General features: G+C 23.1%; 7 protein-coding genes across 7 annotated transcripts; 2 read left to right on the forward strand and 5 right to left on the reverse strand.

Moving 5' to 3' along the window:
• Positions 1-977: 977 nt before the first annotated feature.
• On the forward strand, positions 978-2648 carry PVVCY_0200790 (RAP protein, putative; the record flags this gene model as incomplete). The annotated part of the gene is made up of 1 exon (XM_008628136.1): positions 978-2648. The coding sequence occupies one exon, from the start codon at positions 978-980 to the stop codon at positions 2646-2648; it is 1671 nt and encodes a 556-aa protein (XP_008626358.1).
• Positions 2649-3236: 588 nt separating this feature from the next.
• On the reverse strand, positions 3237-3665 carry PVVCY_0200800 (conserved Plasmodium protein, unknown function; the record flags this gene model as incomplete). Its single annotated transcript, XM_008628135.1, has 1 exon — positions 3237-3665. The coding sequence occupies one exon, from the start codon at positions 3663-3665 to the stop codon at positions 3237-3239; it is 429 nt and encodes a 142-aa protein (XP_008626357.1).
• Positions 3666-6133: 2468 nt separating this feature from the next.
• PVVCY_0200810 (novel putative transporter 1, putative) lies at positions 6134-7651 on the reverse strand (the record flags this gene model as incomplete). Its single annotated transcript, XM_008628134.1, has 1 exon — positions 6134-7651. One exon carries the CDS (start codon positions 7649-7651, stop codon positions 6134-6136), a length of 1518 nt encoding a protein of 505 aa, XP_008626356.1.
• Positions 7652-8891: 1240 nt separating this feature from the next.
• PVVCY_0200820 (major facilitator superfamily-related transporter, putative) lies at positions 8892-10790 on the reverse strand (the record flags this gene model as incomplete). Its single annotated transcript, XM_008628133.1, has 1 exon — positions 8892-10790. The coding sequence occupies one exon, from the start codon at positions 10788-10790 to the stop codon at positions 8892-8894; it is 1899 nt and encodes a 632-aa protein (XP_008626355.1).
• Positions 10791-11574: 784 nt separating this feature from the next.
• PVVCY_0200830 (conserved Plasmodium protein, unknown function) lies at positions 11575-15087 on the reverse strand (the record flags this gene model as incomplete). Its single annotated transcript, XM_008628132.1, has 1 exon — positions 11575-15087. One exon carries the CDS (start codon positions 15085-15087, stop codon positions 11575-11577), a length of 3513 nt encoding a protein of 1170 aa, XP_008626354.1.
• A 520-nt stretch (positions 15088-15607) lies between these two features.
• Positions 15608-16468, forward strand: PVVCY_0200840 (conserved protein, unknown function; the record flags this gene model as incomplete). Its single annotated transcript, XM_008628131.1, has 1 exon — positions 15608-16468. One exon carries the CDS (start codon positions 15608-15610, stop codon positions 16466-16468), a length of 861 nt encoding a protein of 286 aa, XP_008626353.1.
• Positions 16469-16740: 272 nt separating this feature from the next.
• Positions 16741-18069, reverse strand: PVVCY_0200850 (4-hydroxy-3-methylbut-2-enyl diphosphate reductase, putative; the record flags this gene model as incomplete). Its single annotated transcript, XM_008628130.1, has 1 exon — positions 16741-18069. The coding sequence occupies one exon, from the start codon at positions 18067-18069 to the stop codon at positions 16741-16743; it is 1329 nt and encodes a 442-aa protein (XP_008626352.1).
• Between the last annotated feature and the right edge of the window lie 126 nt (positions 18070-18195).

The following is an 18195-nucleotide window of genomic DNA, read 5'->3' on the forward strand; positions in this document are numbered from 1 at the left end:
AAAAACATATTTCATATTTATTCCCTCTTTTACACGGCTTAAAACTTTTTTATTGATAACTTAAGAAAGTTAGCTGCTCATAATGGATATATAAAACGAGCTATTTTTTTAATGTATATTACAAATATTAATTTTTTTTTTTTTTTATCCATTTTTATAATCCAAACAGTTTATGACCATAGTTGCTATATGTAACTATTAAATATTTTTTTACCTGCTATACTATTTTACATTTTTTACGTGAAAAAATTAGTTCTCTTTTTCAACTACCAGTATATGTAGGCTTGCAAACGGAAATACAACAATATGCTTGCTTTTCAAAAAAAAAATAAAACAAAAAAAATAAAAATAACATAGTAATAATAATGTATAAATAAATATGCATAACGCATTGTGCTCTTATTTTTCCAGTCATATTGTACTATGCATATTATATGGGGAATTTCCCTAAAATACGGGGACGTCGTTTAATAGTATATGAAAATGTGGTATGTCACACCAGTTTATAAATAAAGAAAATATTTAAAAAATTTTCAAGCATTTACATCCATTTATATGTTAGTATAAGAAAATTGTGAAAAAGTTTTATAATACTTGAAAAAAATATACACAAGGTCAAAGTTATGTATTTATGTAGAAATTTATTTAATTTCATTAAAGCAAGCAATTTTTATATACCTAATTATATAAAAAAAAAAATATATATACGTAAATATTTTGTAGGAACAGGTATAATATTTGAAATGCCATAACATAAAGGTTAAGAATATTTTACAGTTTTAATTACATTATATAAATAATAAGTTGTATAAATAATTCACAAAAAGCTTATTATGCTTTATACATAAATGGAAAACAGTTCTCAGCTATTTCAGTGAAAAAGTTATTTTTTTTTTTACGTACCTTACTGAATATATATTATCACGATTTAGCTAAATAGCCAAACGATATACTTAATACACAGTGGAAATACAAAAATGAGATTTTTAAAAAATGTTGTAAGCAAATACGAAATTGGAAGTGTGTTGAATAAGAGTCATATAAAGGCAAATCAGAAATTGACAAGAGTAAGGGAAATATGTAATATAGCACAGAGTAACAAAACAAACTTTCAAATTTACAATAAGGTTGGTGTTTTTTTTCAAAGAAATGTAGCTACTAATGTTTTGGAAAAAAAAAAGGAATTTTCTGTAGAGGAGCAAATGTCCAATAATGAAGTAATTCAATTTTTTGAGGATAATAAAAATATGAATATAGATAAATTATATAATTTAATTAAAAATATAAGTAGACAAAAAATAGATGAGCGAAGAAAAATAATAGAAAATGAAAAATTTTTTAATATTCTAGAAGAAATAGAAAATCGTATTAGTATTATGAATACTCGATATTTATGTAACTTTTCATTACGATTAGTTAGTATATCTATAAATAATGATGAAATAAAAAAATTATTAACAAAAATTAGTGAGCATTTATTAAAAAAAATGAATGTAAGTCCTCGTGATTTAGTTGGAACATGTTATGCTTTAAGTTTATGTAATAACATGAATGAATATTTTTTTGAACATATTAAAAAAGAAACTATTGCTAATATAGATGCTTACACACCTACATTATTAACACAACTATTAGAAAGTATGAGATTATCTCAAAATTTAGATGTTGAACTAACTAATTTAATAGTTGAAAAAATGTGTGAAGAAATTGATCGATTTACTACTAAAGATGTAACATTAGCTTTAAAAACTTTATCTATGGCTGGTATTCCACGTGGATTTTTAATCCGTCGTTTGTGCAATCTTGTTTTTGATAATATATCTCATTTTCATTATTCCGCACTAGTTAATATTATATATAATTTAACTAAGCTAAAATTTACAACAGCAAATCATATAGATGTAATATATAAAAATATAGAAGAACATTTATATAATTGTAATGTCAATACATTATCAGAATTGTTATACACATTCTATATGAACAACATAAATGATGAAAATAAAATTAAAAAAATTTTTGAAAATATTAATTATAATAATTTTAATACAGCAAAAACTGCAGTTATCATTGATTTTATACATGCGGCAACTTATTATAATAGTTATATAGAAAAAGAAAAACTTTTAAACTTAATTGATATATTATTCAAAAGGAATGTCCCAAAATCCTTAACTTTAATTGCAAAAATAAGAGAACCTATATATTTTCTCTCAGAAAATTCAACATATAAATATGACATAAATAATATTTCTCCCTCTTGGTTAAATGCAATGAATGACTTTTTAAGAATAGATCATGAAAAATTACAAGCCCTTAAAACTTTTCATGAAGTACAAAATGTTTTAAATTCAGTTGCTCCAAACTTTAAATTAAATTTTGTTCCTTTACAAATTACTAATTCCTATTCGGTCGATTTTATTGAAAATGAAAAAAAAATTATTATAGATCTTGATACTATAGTAAGACACACTTCTTTTCAAATTAAACACAAATATTTCGAAGACTTAGGATATAAAACAGCTAAAATACATTTTTGGAAATGGAGAAAATGTAGATCAGAAAAGGAACAACAAAATTATTTGTGTGATATTTTATATTCTGTTACAGATCAAAAGAAAAATGCTGAAGATACAGCTGAAAATTAATACAACCATTTAAATGGGCAAAATGTAGATTACCAAAATTATCATGTAATAATGATAAATAATTAAGATAATAATTATTTTTTTATTTTATTCTTATTTTTTCTTATTTTTTCTTATTTTATTCTTATTTTTCTTTGTTTAAACAAAATTAAAATTTTTTTTATTATTTTCCACCATTTATATAGCACTAATATTCATATATAAATGTTTATATTATCTGACATTTGGAAATAATTTCGTTTTTTTTATTTTATTAATAATCTTATAAAATTTAAACACATTTATCCAAAATAAAACAATCAAATTTTTTGCTAATTTTTATGCATATTTCCATATGCCAAATCAGCTAGCCATTATTCATAATTTTTTTTTTTTTTTTTTTTATTACCCATTATATATGTAATATAGCTAGCTGAATATAATAGCTTTAAAAAAATATAAAGGAGATATTTTATGGTATCATTTGATAGTTGTGTGTGTGTGTGTGCGTAAAACAAGGGGATATGTAATTTGGTTACTTATGTAACTAAACAAAAAAATTGATACACAAAAAAATAAAAAAATTATAAGTATAAAAAATAAAACATATTAAAGATCTTTGTTGTCGTCTTTGCTCTCCTTGTGAAATGATAAATTTTGTGAAAAAGAATAGTCTTTTAAATCTATAGGTTTGTATTTAAATCTGCTTGTTTCATTAAAAATTTTAAAATACTCTAACACCTTAATATAATTTGTTGGTTTTTGTGTGTCATCTTGTTGGCTTATTGATGACAAGCATTGTAAATATCGTGTACCTTCAATTTTACACTTGGAAAATGTATGTGGGTATTTTCTTAAGCAATTGATAAACTTTCCCCATAAACTATCACAAGGATTTTTTTCAGAATCTCTTTTATGTTTTTTTTGAATTTTGTGTAAAATTTCTTTCCCTTGCCACCATTCAATTAAGGGAAAATGTTTTTGTAATTTAGCCACTGGAAATAGTAACTCGTTATTTCGTTTTTTACTATAGCTCATTTATTAATGTAAGAAAAAAAAACATAAAAGTTAGCAATTTGAAAAATGTAACATTAAATAAAATTATATGAAATGCAATTATGGAAATATAGCTACACAAAGGATATATACATATTTTATTTTTTTTTATGTAGCTTGTGGTTTTCTTAACAATTTTAAACTCATTTTTATGTAAATAAAAAATAATTTTTTTATGTGTGTTTTATATAAAATGGATTTTTCTTTTCATACCATCACATAATATTGCTACATTGCATATATTACATTTTTATTAAAATTATTTTAATTGTATTAATTTTATTGTGTTTATTTTTGTTTAAATGTGTAGCTATATTTTTTTCTTTTTTGTATTAAATAAAGAAGCCTCTTATTTATGCTGTTCTATTTATTGATACATAAAATGAAAGAATCAATAAGCCAATATACTACATAGTTTTTTTATAGCTTTAGAAATACAGCAATATAAAAATAAGCTATATATTATATAGCTATATGTGTATCGCTATATATGTATGGCATATATTTATTGCATGCATTTTTTACGTTTACTTTTTTAAATTAATTATATTATTTATTTACATATATAAATATATTTTTTTTTATTTCAAAATAATATATTTTATTTTTATTTTTTATTCATAAATTTTTATTTTTATTTAATTAAAATGGCAAAACATTTTTAAGTATCTTTGGATATGTGAATATATTTCACATTTATCCTTCTTATTTTTTTATGAAACGAATTTAATTAATATTTTTATAGTTATATTATTTTAAAAAATTATATTGATAATTATGTATATACATATGTATTGATATATTTTTGTAAATATGATAAAGAATGTTTAAATGCCAATGAAATATTAAATATGCTTGTAGTAGTAACAATAAGGCGAAGTTATTATTTCAAAGGAATTCCAAGCATTATGAAAAAAATGGGGGGGCGTCGAAGATAAATAGCCTATAAACTTTGTCATAATAAAAATAATAAAAGAATAGAAATAAATGAAAATTTATGTTGTGCATGAAAAATGTTTAAATAGTGAAAGATCCATGATGCTATAAAGAAATAAAGATGAATGATACAAGATGGTTTGAACTTTTGGATATTTTCATTTTGCATGTCATAATGTTTTCAAAACAGTGTGTAATTGTAGTGAAAATTAAGCTGTACTACAATTAGCAGTAGTAGTAGTAGTACTGGGATACTTCAAACCATGATGAGAAGCCAACTTACCCCCCCAACTTTTTACCTGATAAATGATATGGTGTATTAATAGTGTTAATAATTTTTATGCTTGGATGAAATATGGATATATATGTTATTTTCAGATTTAACAGAATAATGTTACTTGCAGAAAATATACAGAAAATTTTGTTTTCAAGGTTTTCATTTCTTCTGTCAGGAAAGTCCCCGAGATAAACAATTAATTTTATTAAAAGTTTTACAGGAAAGCTAATAACTTAATTAGTTATTGATCTTGTAATTTTCCCATATAAGAATTTTATATTCTTTTTAAGGGATTATATATGAAATAGCGAGTTTAATGTAGCATGTGTTATTTTTTTATATAACATCACAGAATGGGGCTTATAGTATGTTAAATCTGAACGTAATATGTATATGCCTTTGCCATACATATGCGGGTCCACGTGCATGCCTATTCATACTTATGCATGTATATGTATATTCATATGTATGTATATGTATATTCGTATGTATGTATATGCATATTCATATGTATGTATATATGTGCAACAGCGTGGAAGAATGACTGTTTTTTTTTATGTCGGGAATATTGCCCTGTGTTTATTTTGCATTTTTTGCTTAACTTATACCTTTTTTTAGTACAACTAGACTCATAATTCGATAAAAATTTGATTCATTATATCATTTATACGGTGCTCCTTTTGAGAGGATGAAAGCGAGCAATCACACAATGGCGTGTGTAGAATATGTTCGAATTTGGCAACTACTTAAACATAAATAGTTAGTTTTTATGAGGTCGTGCTATGAAAAATATGCTTGACACTAATTTTAGGACGTAAAAATTATAAAAAAAATAAAACAAAACTAAAAATATTAGTAGAAAATTAACATTTATGCATAATTTAAAATGAAAAAAATAAATGACGACGAATGAGGACTAAAATAAATTATATAAATTTAAGGAACATACAAATCAAATTTGGAATATGTATAAAGGCTTTGGACACCCATTTTTTGCTTAATTTCTTTTATATTTTTTAAAGGATAAAATTAAAATGATCTGGAACTATTTAATCATAAGACTAAATAGGAATAGTGTATTCATCTAAATTAGTATATATGAAAATTTGGTTTAACAAAATGGGGAAATTATTTATTATAAAAAAATAATAAACAATTTAAATTGAATATAATACATATTTGAAGTGTCTATGAATTTTGTTAGTTATGTGTGTATGGTAAAAATTTTATGAAAAAATCAGGCTTGAATTTGATTTTTTTCTGAACTTACTGACTCAATATTTTTTTCATAATTTCTAGTATATAAAATGCTTAATGGTAAAAACATAATAATAAAAAAAATAGCTAACAGTATTGATATGGTGGTTGGGTCATTTTTATTACCACTTGAATTTGAAATATTTTCATAAAGCTTTTCACAAAATAAAGAAAACATTCCACCAAATAAGCTTGTTATACCTACAAGTTTTCCAAAAACAATTGAAGGAAAAGCATTTGATAAAAAGCAATATATTTGGCTAGTATATATACTAGCTACACACATATATAAAAATACAGAAATAGCTCCAGTAACTTGATGTTGAATTAAAGCTGTTAAATGCATAAGAGCTGAACATGCATTCATAAGAATTATAGTAATTGCAGCACCATATTTATTTATAAATCTTCCAAATATAATACATGGTATAAAAGATAGTGGCATTAAAATGTTAATTACATTGATTAATGATTTATTATAGCTAAAATATATATCTGTAACCATAGCATAAAAAACTGTAGAAATATTAAATAATATAAAATATACGATTATACAAATGCTTGGATAACTAAATAATACTTTAAAGAATAATATAATACTTTGTTTATGAAAATCTTCCCCTTCTATTATATTTTTAGTAGTTTTATCTTTATTTACATCGTTCAAAATATGTTTGTTTTCACTTTGGATTGAACGTGGTTGCATTTCTACATCATCAGTCGACACTATTTGATCTATCGTTGCTTTCTCTGATTCTTTTTCATTTTCTAAATAATAATCTAAACCTTTAAATGGTTTTACAGGCAATAAAAATATTGCAACTAATAAACATGGGATTAATATAGTAAATATATATCCATAGCAAACATAATAAAATGGAAGATCTGGATATTTATTATAAATATAATTTAATGTCGTTGGGACAGCATAACTTAAAGATGCAGCAGCACCAATCACTGTTAATATAAATGTTGACATATCTGGGAATAAATTTGAAACTGTAAGTATTGGTATGAATGCAGTATCTGCTCCTAGTCCTAAAAATATAAATCCAATTAATGTTGTATCAACTTTTGTAGTGTCAATTGATAAAAATATCCATGATAGTATATTAAAAGCTTGTCCAATTATTGCTGTAAATTTTGGCCCAATATGATCATATAAAAATCCACAAAAAGCAGACATAGTAAAATGTATAGCTAATGTCATAGGATATAAATTATTTATTTTTTTATATTGTGGTGATAATGTTATATCAGCATGTTCCGTAACATTTAAATGTTTATATTTTCCTACAGCTAATAATAAATTTCGTATTGATGTCCAATCAAAATATATGCATGCTGATGTTGCCGTATATATTATTATTATTATTAGTAAAAAAATTCTATTAATATTAAATGGTGTTTTTTGTTTTGCCCCAGGCAAATTTGGATTGGATTTAAGGCGCATGCCTTTAAAGAAGTTCATAACTTTTGTACAATATGACTCACTCATTTTGGAATAAATATACTTTATACTATCAAATTTTTTTTAACTTATTATAATTTGTTTATATTTTAAATGGGTGTAATGCTATGAAAGTCTTTATATGAGAATTGGTTGAATTCGTGGCCACGAAAGGGAAACTGTATATCTGGCCTGTTCACTATACGTACATACACACATGTATATATATATATATATATATTTATTTATTTATTTATTTTTTTCAACTGTCATATGACAGACATTTGTATATATAATTATATATAATCGAAATATGTTTAATAACTGGCAATGTATTTGGGAAAATGGACCCAGACATGTACCAAATTTAATTAAAAAAAATAAAAAAAGTTGGATACACCAAATAGCTAATTAATGTGTGGTTCCAACTTTATAAATATGAATACTAATCAAATAATATATTTATAAAATTATATAATGAATAAATAAAAATATAACGAATGCAAATAATGAATACCAAAGTTAGATGTAAAGGTAAATATTCATTTTATGTGTCATTAAATTTTTTCAAAAAAAAAAAAAATAAATATATGAAAACACATATATTTATTTACCACATATCTATAAATATAATAAGTGGAAAAACTTATTCGATTGTTTTAATTTTATATAATTTTAATATATATTTGAAATGAAAAATAATATATAACAACCAGGAAAAAAAATATATATGGTTTATTCCACATTTATAAATCTATAACATATGTTTTTCCTCTTCTATATCAATGAAATTATTATTTTTTTATTATTAATTTATTTATATATATTTTTTTTATTTATATGAATGTTTTTTGTGTGGTCTCGTTTTAATTAAAAGTTTTATTTTAATATGGCTTCAGCATATTTATTAAAAATTTTCTGAATATATATATCATGGTTATATTATTTCATTTTTTTTTTTTGCAATTATATTCCTTAAAATTTTGTAAAATATATTCGTCTTTTTCCATAATTTATGTTAAAAAATAATTTATTTTATATAACTATACTTCCCTGATTATTTTGGTGGCATGCACATTTTCATTTCCCCTTTGATGCATATTCACCAATTTAAATATTAAAAAAGTATGGGTGTGTATATATATTTTTTTTGTAATAATTTGTAATATTTTTTATAACACTTAATTATTTCGTAATATATATACTGGAGAAAAAATTCACAGTCTTTTGTAATTTGACACATGAATAATAGTTAAGCTGGTTAATTTTTTGGTTTTTTTGAATATGTTTACCTTTCAAGAGTTTGTATTTCATCGTTTAAATGTCTTCGATATGTAAGGAATAAAAGTGGGAAGGTTGATATTAACAAAGCAATAACAATATATGCAAAGGGATCAGGGTTATTTTTATTTAAATCAACAATAAAATAATTATAAATAGGTATATTAAGTAGAGATAATAATCCACTAATCATACTTGTAGTTCCTGCAATTTTACCAAAATGACATTTTGGAAACATAATTTGTATATAACAATATAATTGGGTAGTATAACATCCTGTAACTATTAAATAACAAAAGGAGCTAAAATATGCAAATACTTTTATTTTAATTATTGCAAATATATACATAAATAAACTACTTACTAATAAAAAATATATTATAACTATTATATGAAATTTATTTATTAAAAATCCAAAAGATGCACAAGACAATATAGATAAGGGACCAAATAGTTTTAATATAAATTGTACATCTGTATAATCTTTAAAAAATAATTTTGCACATTCATTATAATTAACTAATGATAAATTATATATAGTAAAATAATAACATATACTAATATATTTTAAAGAAAAAAATACACCTATTATTTCAGTTAACAAATTTTTTAAACTTAATTTAAATTTTTTCCATTTTTTATTATTGTCTATATGAATTATTATATTTTGAATTTCTAATGGATTAGAATTATTATCTTGTTTTTCATCAATAAAAACATTTTGATAATTCTCTTCTGGTTTGTCTAATACTCCTACAACTTTATCACTCATTCTTAATGATATATTATTATGATATGTTTTACTATCTTTATTTTTTATTCCCTTTAAGGATATTATATCTTCAGAAGATATTGTTGAACTTTTTTTTTTAATAACCAATTCGTTAAGGGGTGTCGAAGGTGAGTCACCAATTTTGTCACTATCTTTTGAAGAAATGTGTTTATTTATTTTGTTCTCTTTATCAATATTGTTAATATTTATATCGTTTTCTTTTGCTATTATTTCATTACTTTTTATTTTACTATGCTGACTGGCTTGATAAATATCATTCGAATTTCCATCGTCACTTGGGTGGTTAGATATGGCATTACTTTTATTTTCTGAAACTAAATATCCTTCCAACTCTTGAAGTGTGTTATTACTTTTCTCAATCTCAAGTGGGGGTTGGGGACAATTTATATGTTTGAATGGAAGGAAAATAGCTATAATAAAAAAAAAAGGGATTAATACAATAAAGCAATATAAAAAACAAATATACTGGAAATATTCTGGATCTTTTCCTTTAGATAATAAATCAAAAAATATGGGTATACTAAAACTTAATGAAGCACAACAACCTAATATTACAGTATATGTGGTATGATTTTTTGGAAATAAATAAATTAAATTAAGAATAGGTATATATGAAGAATCACAAGATAGACCTAAAAATATTGCACCAATTATTATTATATTATTACTTGTTTCCTTTTGTAAACCTATTAAAATCCATGAAATTATATTAAATGTATGACCAATTAATGCTGTAATTTTAGGCCCAAAATAATCAAAAAATATACCAGATATAGCAGACATAATAAAATTAGAACTTATAATAATAGGATATAGTGCTTGAACTTTTTTGTCTTGTTCTTCACAACTATATGGTTTATCGTTGCCATCTTTCGAATTTGATTTTCCATTTATCCCATTGCATTGATCTATATATATATTTCCGTGATAAAAAAAATCAGCCAATGAAATCCAATTAAAAAATATTCCAACACATGTAGTTATATATAAGCAAAATAATATTAACAAGCAATATTTTTTTTTTAAAGAAAAATTTACTATATCTACTTCTTTTATAAATCTATTTTTTAACGGCTTTTCAGTTTTTATTTCTTCTTTACTATGTTCCTCCATTTCTAAAAAAAATTATTTTTCGTTGCAATTGTATCCTTGCTTCTTTTGTAATTCTACATATAATATAGGTAACTGTGCATGATTGTATTTATGCTTCGTTTGCATTCCATATAGATTTTCCTACTTTCCATTTCAAAGAATTATTATTGATTTGGGGGCTATTACTCACGACTTTTCCCCAATTTAATTTAGACAAATCTATCTACAACACGGTAAAATAAATAGAAAGTCTTTTAATAATTTTTTTTAACAATAGAGCACAATAGTTGGAATATATTGTGTGTGCATTTTATACGATTTTTTTTCGAGCCTTTTTATTTATTTTTTTTAAATAAAAGGACAAAAACTAAACTTTTTTGAATTGTAAACAAATAATATATTTTCCATAATTGTTTTTTAAGTCTATATATTTAAAAAAAGAAGAAAAAAACACACATAACAAATTATGCATATATACAGTCGTATAAAGAAGGCATACACACGTGTATGAACAAATTCGAAAGCTATTAGTATGTATAGCTAGCTATATGAACACAAATAAAAAAATAAAATAAAAATAAAACAGTTTTTCCTGAACATGCAATAAATAATTATTGCTGGTAGTAATACAGGACATATTTTAACTCAAAAAAAATGTATTAAAAAATGAATTAAAAAATATATTCGGTCCACATATTTGGTGTGCATTTAGGAATATTCATCCCTTAAATATGATTATATTCTTTTGTTTTTAATTTTTATTAATTATTTTCCCTTCATTTGAAACACATATTCAATGTATGATTCATTGTATATATTTTTCCAACTCCTTAATTGATCTCGACTGTAAAAGGGAAAACCACGGTATTGCTACAAATTTATAATTATACAAAATATTTAGGACATTATTTCGAAATATCGTTTTTCCATTTTTTAATAATGGCATATCGTTATATATAATTTCATATTTGTTAGGGTCATTTGAAATGTTGTAATGATATATACCATCGATCTCTATTAATAAATATGGATTACTATTTTTGAAAACTAAAAAATCTACAATTAAACCATGTTTCAATAAATATTCTGATTTGTGCATAATTTTTTTTTTATTGAAATAGCTAGAAATTTTATATTGAAAACTGGATATATTAGTTTGTTTGTTTCCCAATGCAAATTTTCGCTTTATAGACTCTTTTATTATGTTATATGGTATAAAAAAGGTAATAGGGATATTAGTAGTTATTTTATTTAAAACTAAAATATGTTTATTTTTTTTATAATATAAATTTAGGCTAAGTGATATTTGGTATATCATATTATATTCCTCGTCTTTTAAGTATTTTTTATATTTAAATATTTTTTTTAATAATATGCACATTTTTAAAAAGGTAATTAAATGGCTTTCAAGAAACCAATTACATAATGATAATGACCAAACACATTTTAGTATTGTTTTCTCTATATCTTCTTTATTGCATTCATTTGAAAAGTTATTAAATGTATTTCTGAATTGGCAACCTTCTATAAGGTATGATTCGATGCTGTTATAAGCTCGTGTCCCAGAATTAACATGATAGGTACCCTCGTCTTTATCATTATTACTATTTCTGTTTACACTATTTTCAAGTTTCGGAGTGGTATCGAAATTATGCTTAGTAGTTTGTACCATACCTATCCCCTCCAAATTGCTAGCATTTTCTAGGTTTACAATTTTTGTTTGTCCAATCGATTTTATTTCTTTAAATAATTTATGTATAGCGAAATTAAATAGAGGTTTGTTTATAATATTAAAATGGTAAGATATATATAGGATGGTACTCAAGTTGTGAATATCAACATTGATAGAAGAAATTAATATATCCAATAAATAGAGCATTAAGTTTTGATGAAATATATTATTTTTATAATGCGACAAAAATATTTGAACAATTGTTTCTAAATGTATATTTTGTTGGCCTTTTAATTTAAGTATAGACCAAAATTTTTTATAAAAATAGTCATAATCCTTTTTTGATATATTATTTATACTATTAGAAAGAGCAAATAAAAAATTAGATAATCCTTGCATTGAATCTATTTCTTTTCTTCTTGAAAATATAATATCTGTAAATTTATATAAATAATTGAAGCATTCTTTTTTTAAAATGGATAATTCTACAGAAACCTCATTTTCTTTATTAGATCCATTGCTTATGTTAGTAATAACGTCTTCATTGCATCTACTATGTTGTGATTCTACATTTTCTCCTTTCATAAAACCATCTAATTTGCCATTGTGTAAATTATTTTTCTTTGAAGAATCGGAACTAAAAGTGCAAAACAAAAAATTGTCACTACCATAATATTTTATGCCTCTTTTTTCATATGCTTTAACAATATAACAATAAATAGAATAATAAATCATAATTATTTGTTTAATTTCGACAGATTTATTATTATCTATAATAAAATTAAGTAAAGTATCAAAAATAGATAAATCATTATAGCCTAAAATAAGTAAACTCCTAACAATCAAAATGACATTTGGCATATTTTTTGTATTAAAAAAAAAACAATTATTTTTTTCCTTTTTAATAATTTCGTATATAAAAAAGTCAATAAATTTATCATAATAATAATTAACATTTGCTAAGCTTATTAAAATATCAACAAAATTTCTCATATCATGATTTATATTATATGTGCATGTATTTGGTGAATAAGAATTGTCATTTTGTTTAACCTTATAATTAATACTATTATTTTTGTTATTTAAGTTGTTTGTGTAATTTTTTTGTGTCCCACATGAATTTATATCTGTGTCTACATTTTTAGTATAATTTATTTTAAAAAAAAAACATTCAATTAAAAAGTAATATAAATTTTTGTTAATAATTTTCATTCTTGAAAAGTCTCGAATTAAAGAAGCTATATCTCTTGTTGTTCCATCATAAAGCCATGTATTCCATTTTGCATAATCATTTGAATTAGGTGCAGATATATGGTCTTGTTTTTTATTTTGTATTTGTTGGGTTGCACAATTTTGATCAACTAATGAAGGATGATTACATAGTAATACTAAGTTATAGTTACACATTTTCCCATTTACAAAATATACTTGGTCATGCATAATTGTACTAATTATAGATGGTATAACATTGTTATTAAAAATTTGAATATTATAATTAACTAATATATTTATATATCTACATAATTCAAAAATAGAAAATTTTGAAATATAATTTTTGTCTTTAAATTTATTTATTATTATATGATTAAAGGCATTTTTTATTTCTATACACATATTTTTTTGGCATAATTCAAAAAAATTTATAATTATTTTAATATCTAAAGGTGTTTCATTTAATTTGTTTATTATAAATTTTTGTACATTTAAAAAGTTTGTTTTGAAGATATTGCATTCGAAAATGTTAAGATCAGCAGATATAGAATGTTGTATCAAATTTGGGGGAGCATATTGCTTTTGTTTTTTAGGGAATATATTTACATTGTTGTCGTCAATTTTATTAGCAGGCCGATGTGTGTATGTTTCTATCGATATATTAGTCTCTTTCTTATTTTCTGGCAATTTAAATGTAGGACCATTGGTAAATATTTGATCTTGTGCTGGCTTACTTGCACAACCTGAATTTACAATATAACGAATATAATTATAAAAATGGTTAGAACTTAGCAACTTAAAATTTTGTATATCTTTAATATGAGTATCATCCAATTTGATGGATAAAATTGAAAAAAGGAATTGCCTTATATCGATATCATTATTTTTTTTAGATACTATATTACCATGTTTTATAATTAGATTAGAGATATGAATAAATAGATATTTCAAATTAAAAATAATATTCCTTTCTATATTTGTTGCATTTTCAAAATAATTTATGATTTTACAAAAAGACCAAACAAAACCAATAATATATTTTTCCTTTAGACCAAATAAAATGTCAACATTTTTTTGTAAAATAAAAATTATATCAACAAAATTTTGACAAACTAGTTGATTATTTCTTATATTTTTGGTACTTTCAAATTTATCTACATTTTTTACACCATTAATTAAATTTATAATTTTACTTTTAAAAATTAATTGATCATCTTTACTTTTTTTATTACTCACTTTTGGGCCCCTTTTTCCTGACCTGTCATAAAAAATTTGTTCATGTAATAAATTTAAATTGTCATTTTCTTTCTTACTATAACAATTGTAATATCTACATAAGTATGGTATTTTGGCTATTGTCGTTTCTGTTCCATTTACATGAGACTTAAACGGTTTTACATTCTTCAAATAATTGTATATGCTTATTTTTTTCATAATATATCATTTTGCATTGTTTTTTTATTATATTTTTTTAAAATTTTCGCATAAAAAATAGTGTATCATGGTGATTGCATTTTTCTTAAGTATCATACATATGTATGTATAAATTTTTATTTATATTTATTTGGTTGGGAATATCTCAATGCGTATTTCTGGTTAAAGAAATAAAGGTTCAAGCTCTATCCCTTTCATCAAATATTATAGATTGTAATAACTGTATATATAGTCAGAAATTCCTTAAAAAATATTTCAAATTATTTCCTATTTTGTGCATATTTATTTAGCCACACTTACAAAATATGTATGTATATATACCCGATTTGGCTAGCTATTTTTTTTTCACTTCATTTCGTTAATTTCGCTAGCTTCTTAATAAATGGGTTGGCTATCCAAGTTACCATTTCTTTCATTATATTTATTTGTACACATATAGATATTCATTGGTTTTAAATTTTGATTTACATTTTTGATTTTTCCAGATTTATATATCATAACAAATGTGAAAAAAAAAATTATGATACGACTAAGTACGGGAAATAAAAAAAGACTAATTTATTTATTAATATTATATATTTTCTTTTTAAAGGGATCTATGAATATTTATATAAAGAAAGCTGGATATTGTTTGAGGGAAAATAATAATTTATTTTATATAAAAAATAATATATTTAATTTTTTTAAAAAGGGAAATCGAAACATAACAACATATAATAATAATAATATAAAGAGAAGCATAACAACTTATAACAATATAAAGAAAAACACAACAATGGATTTTTGTGAAGTGGATTTAGATGAATTTTGTTACAAGCAATTTGATAAAACAAATAAATCATGCTCTCATATTCCTTATGATAAAAATGAATTTATTAATAAAGTAAATGAACTTATAAAGGAGAAAAAAATAAAAGTAGTACCTGGTTATGCAAGTTTTTGTAAACACATATTTGTAGAAAATTTTACTGATGCAACAATTGAAGCAATTGAAATCAATAGTAATAATCGAGCATTGATAAAAACAGATTATATATCAAGAAGAGATACAGAATTACCTGTCCTTATTAGATGGATATCAAAAAAAGATGTTAAAGAAAATATGAAAGCAAAATATTTAGATTTAATTTTATATTCACGTGAGCAAATAGAAAAAGAAAATCAAGAAACAAATAATATCCCCAAAGTAAAATCAACTTGTTTATATTCAATAATTTCTATTAAGCCACAAAATGAAGATTATGAATTACCTATGACACCAATCACTATGCTCAGAAACACATTAATAACCGAAGGGGGTAGTGGAGTTAGTTTAAACAGAGAGAAGTATCTTGAGTCTGTTAAATATTGGAGAGATCACGTCTCTATATTTGATAATTAAAAAGGGTTTCTACTACCTTGACATTGTTCATGCGAATGTAGCATATTTTTCATAAGTGTAGATAGGATGCTTTCCTATTATATATTTTTTTTTATGTATTGTATATACTGTTAATGTTATTTATATAAAAAATATCACATTTTATGAATGCAAAACAAAAGAAATAGTTCAAACAAATATACACTATTAGTGTGTGTAAAAATAAGGTCTAAAAAAGTGAACATATTTAAAAACATTTTTAATATAAGTATGTAAATACATTGTTGAATTAACTAGGAGTTTGGTTTTGTTTGGTCTTCATTTTTTTGCTTAATCATATTTATAAGTTCTTTAGGGAGTTTCCATTTAGGAACAATTTCTTCAACACCATCAAAAATGTTTAATTTATAATTATAAGGTGGGCTTGTTAGTACTTTGACAAATTGCTGGGTTAATTCATCTGGGGTTGATGCAGCAGATGTTAAAGCTATTTTGTTCACATTTTTAAGAGAGGAAAAATCAAAATCATTAACTGTATTTACTAATATAGCATCTGTATTTCTTATTTGTGATGAATAAACTAATTTTTTTGCATTTGAAGAAGATTGGCTACCTACTACTATAGTAAGATCACACTCTGTACAAATTTTGTTGAGAGCATTTTGTCTATTTGTTGTAGCATAACATATAGAACCACTTGGTATTGTTTCAATGTGTGAATATTTTTCTTTTAATTTATTAACAATTAATGAACAATCATCTATACTTAATGTAGTTTGTGTTACATAAAATAATTTTTGATTTTCTGGAAAATTTAAATTATTAACTTGGTCAACATTTTCCACGATATATGTTGAATCAGGTGCTTCATTATATGTACCTATAACTTCAACATGATTTTTATATCCTATTAAAATAATTTTATATCCTTCTTTTGCTTTTAATTTAACATAAACATGTACTTTATTAACTAATGGACATGTTGCATCGATTTCTATTAATTTTTTTTTTTTAGCTAGTTCCCTAATTTGGGGACTTATTCCATGTGCAGAATAAATTAATATACTACCATCTGGTACTTCATTCAAATCTTCAATAAAAATAGCTCCTTTACTTTCTAAATCTTTACAAACTATATCATTATGGACAATTTTATGTTTTACATATATATTAGTTTTAAATGTTTTCAAACATTCTTCAACAGTTTCAATTGCTCGACTTACTCCTTTACAAAACCCTCTTGGGTTTATTAAATACAAAATTTTACTATCATTTTTTTCATCCTCCTTTTCAGTGCTATCATTTGTTTCGAATTTATTTATGGTGTCTTTAGAACTACATGCACCACATCCTCCACCGCATTTTGTTTCATTTAATTTTTCATTTCTATTGCTTTGCATCCCCAAAAAATAAATGTCTTTATTTTTTTTAGCCTTAATGGGGTTTACTTTGAATTTATAATTTATTGCATAACTATTTGATCGTCGAAAAATGTTAATTTTATCATTTGTTTGATAATTATAATCCCCAATTTTATGAACAAATCCGTATTTGTTAATATTTTTCCATTTTGTTACAGTAGGTATTGAGAAATTTGAACGGGCATTTAGCATCCCATACATTGGGGTATGAAATGAGTCATGTTTTATTCTTTTCCCTTTTACAAATATAAAACAAAAAACAAAAAAAAAGTATATAACTAAACAATTTAAAAATACTGAGCGTATTATATTAATTTGTTTTAAAAA

This window comes from Plasmodium vinckei (genome assembly GCF_900681995.1).
Source record: "Plasmodium vinckei vinckei genome assembly, chromosome: PVVCY_02".
NCBI lineage: Eukaryota > Apicomplexa > Aconoidasida > Haemosporida > Plasmodiidae > Plasmodium > Plasmodium vinckei.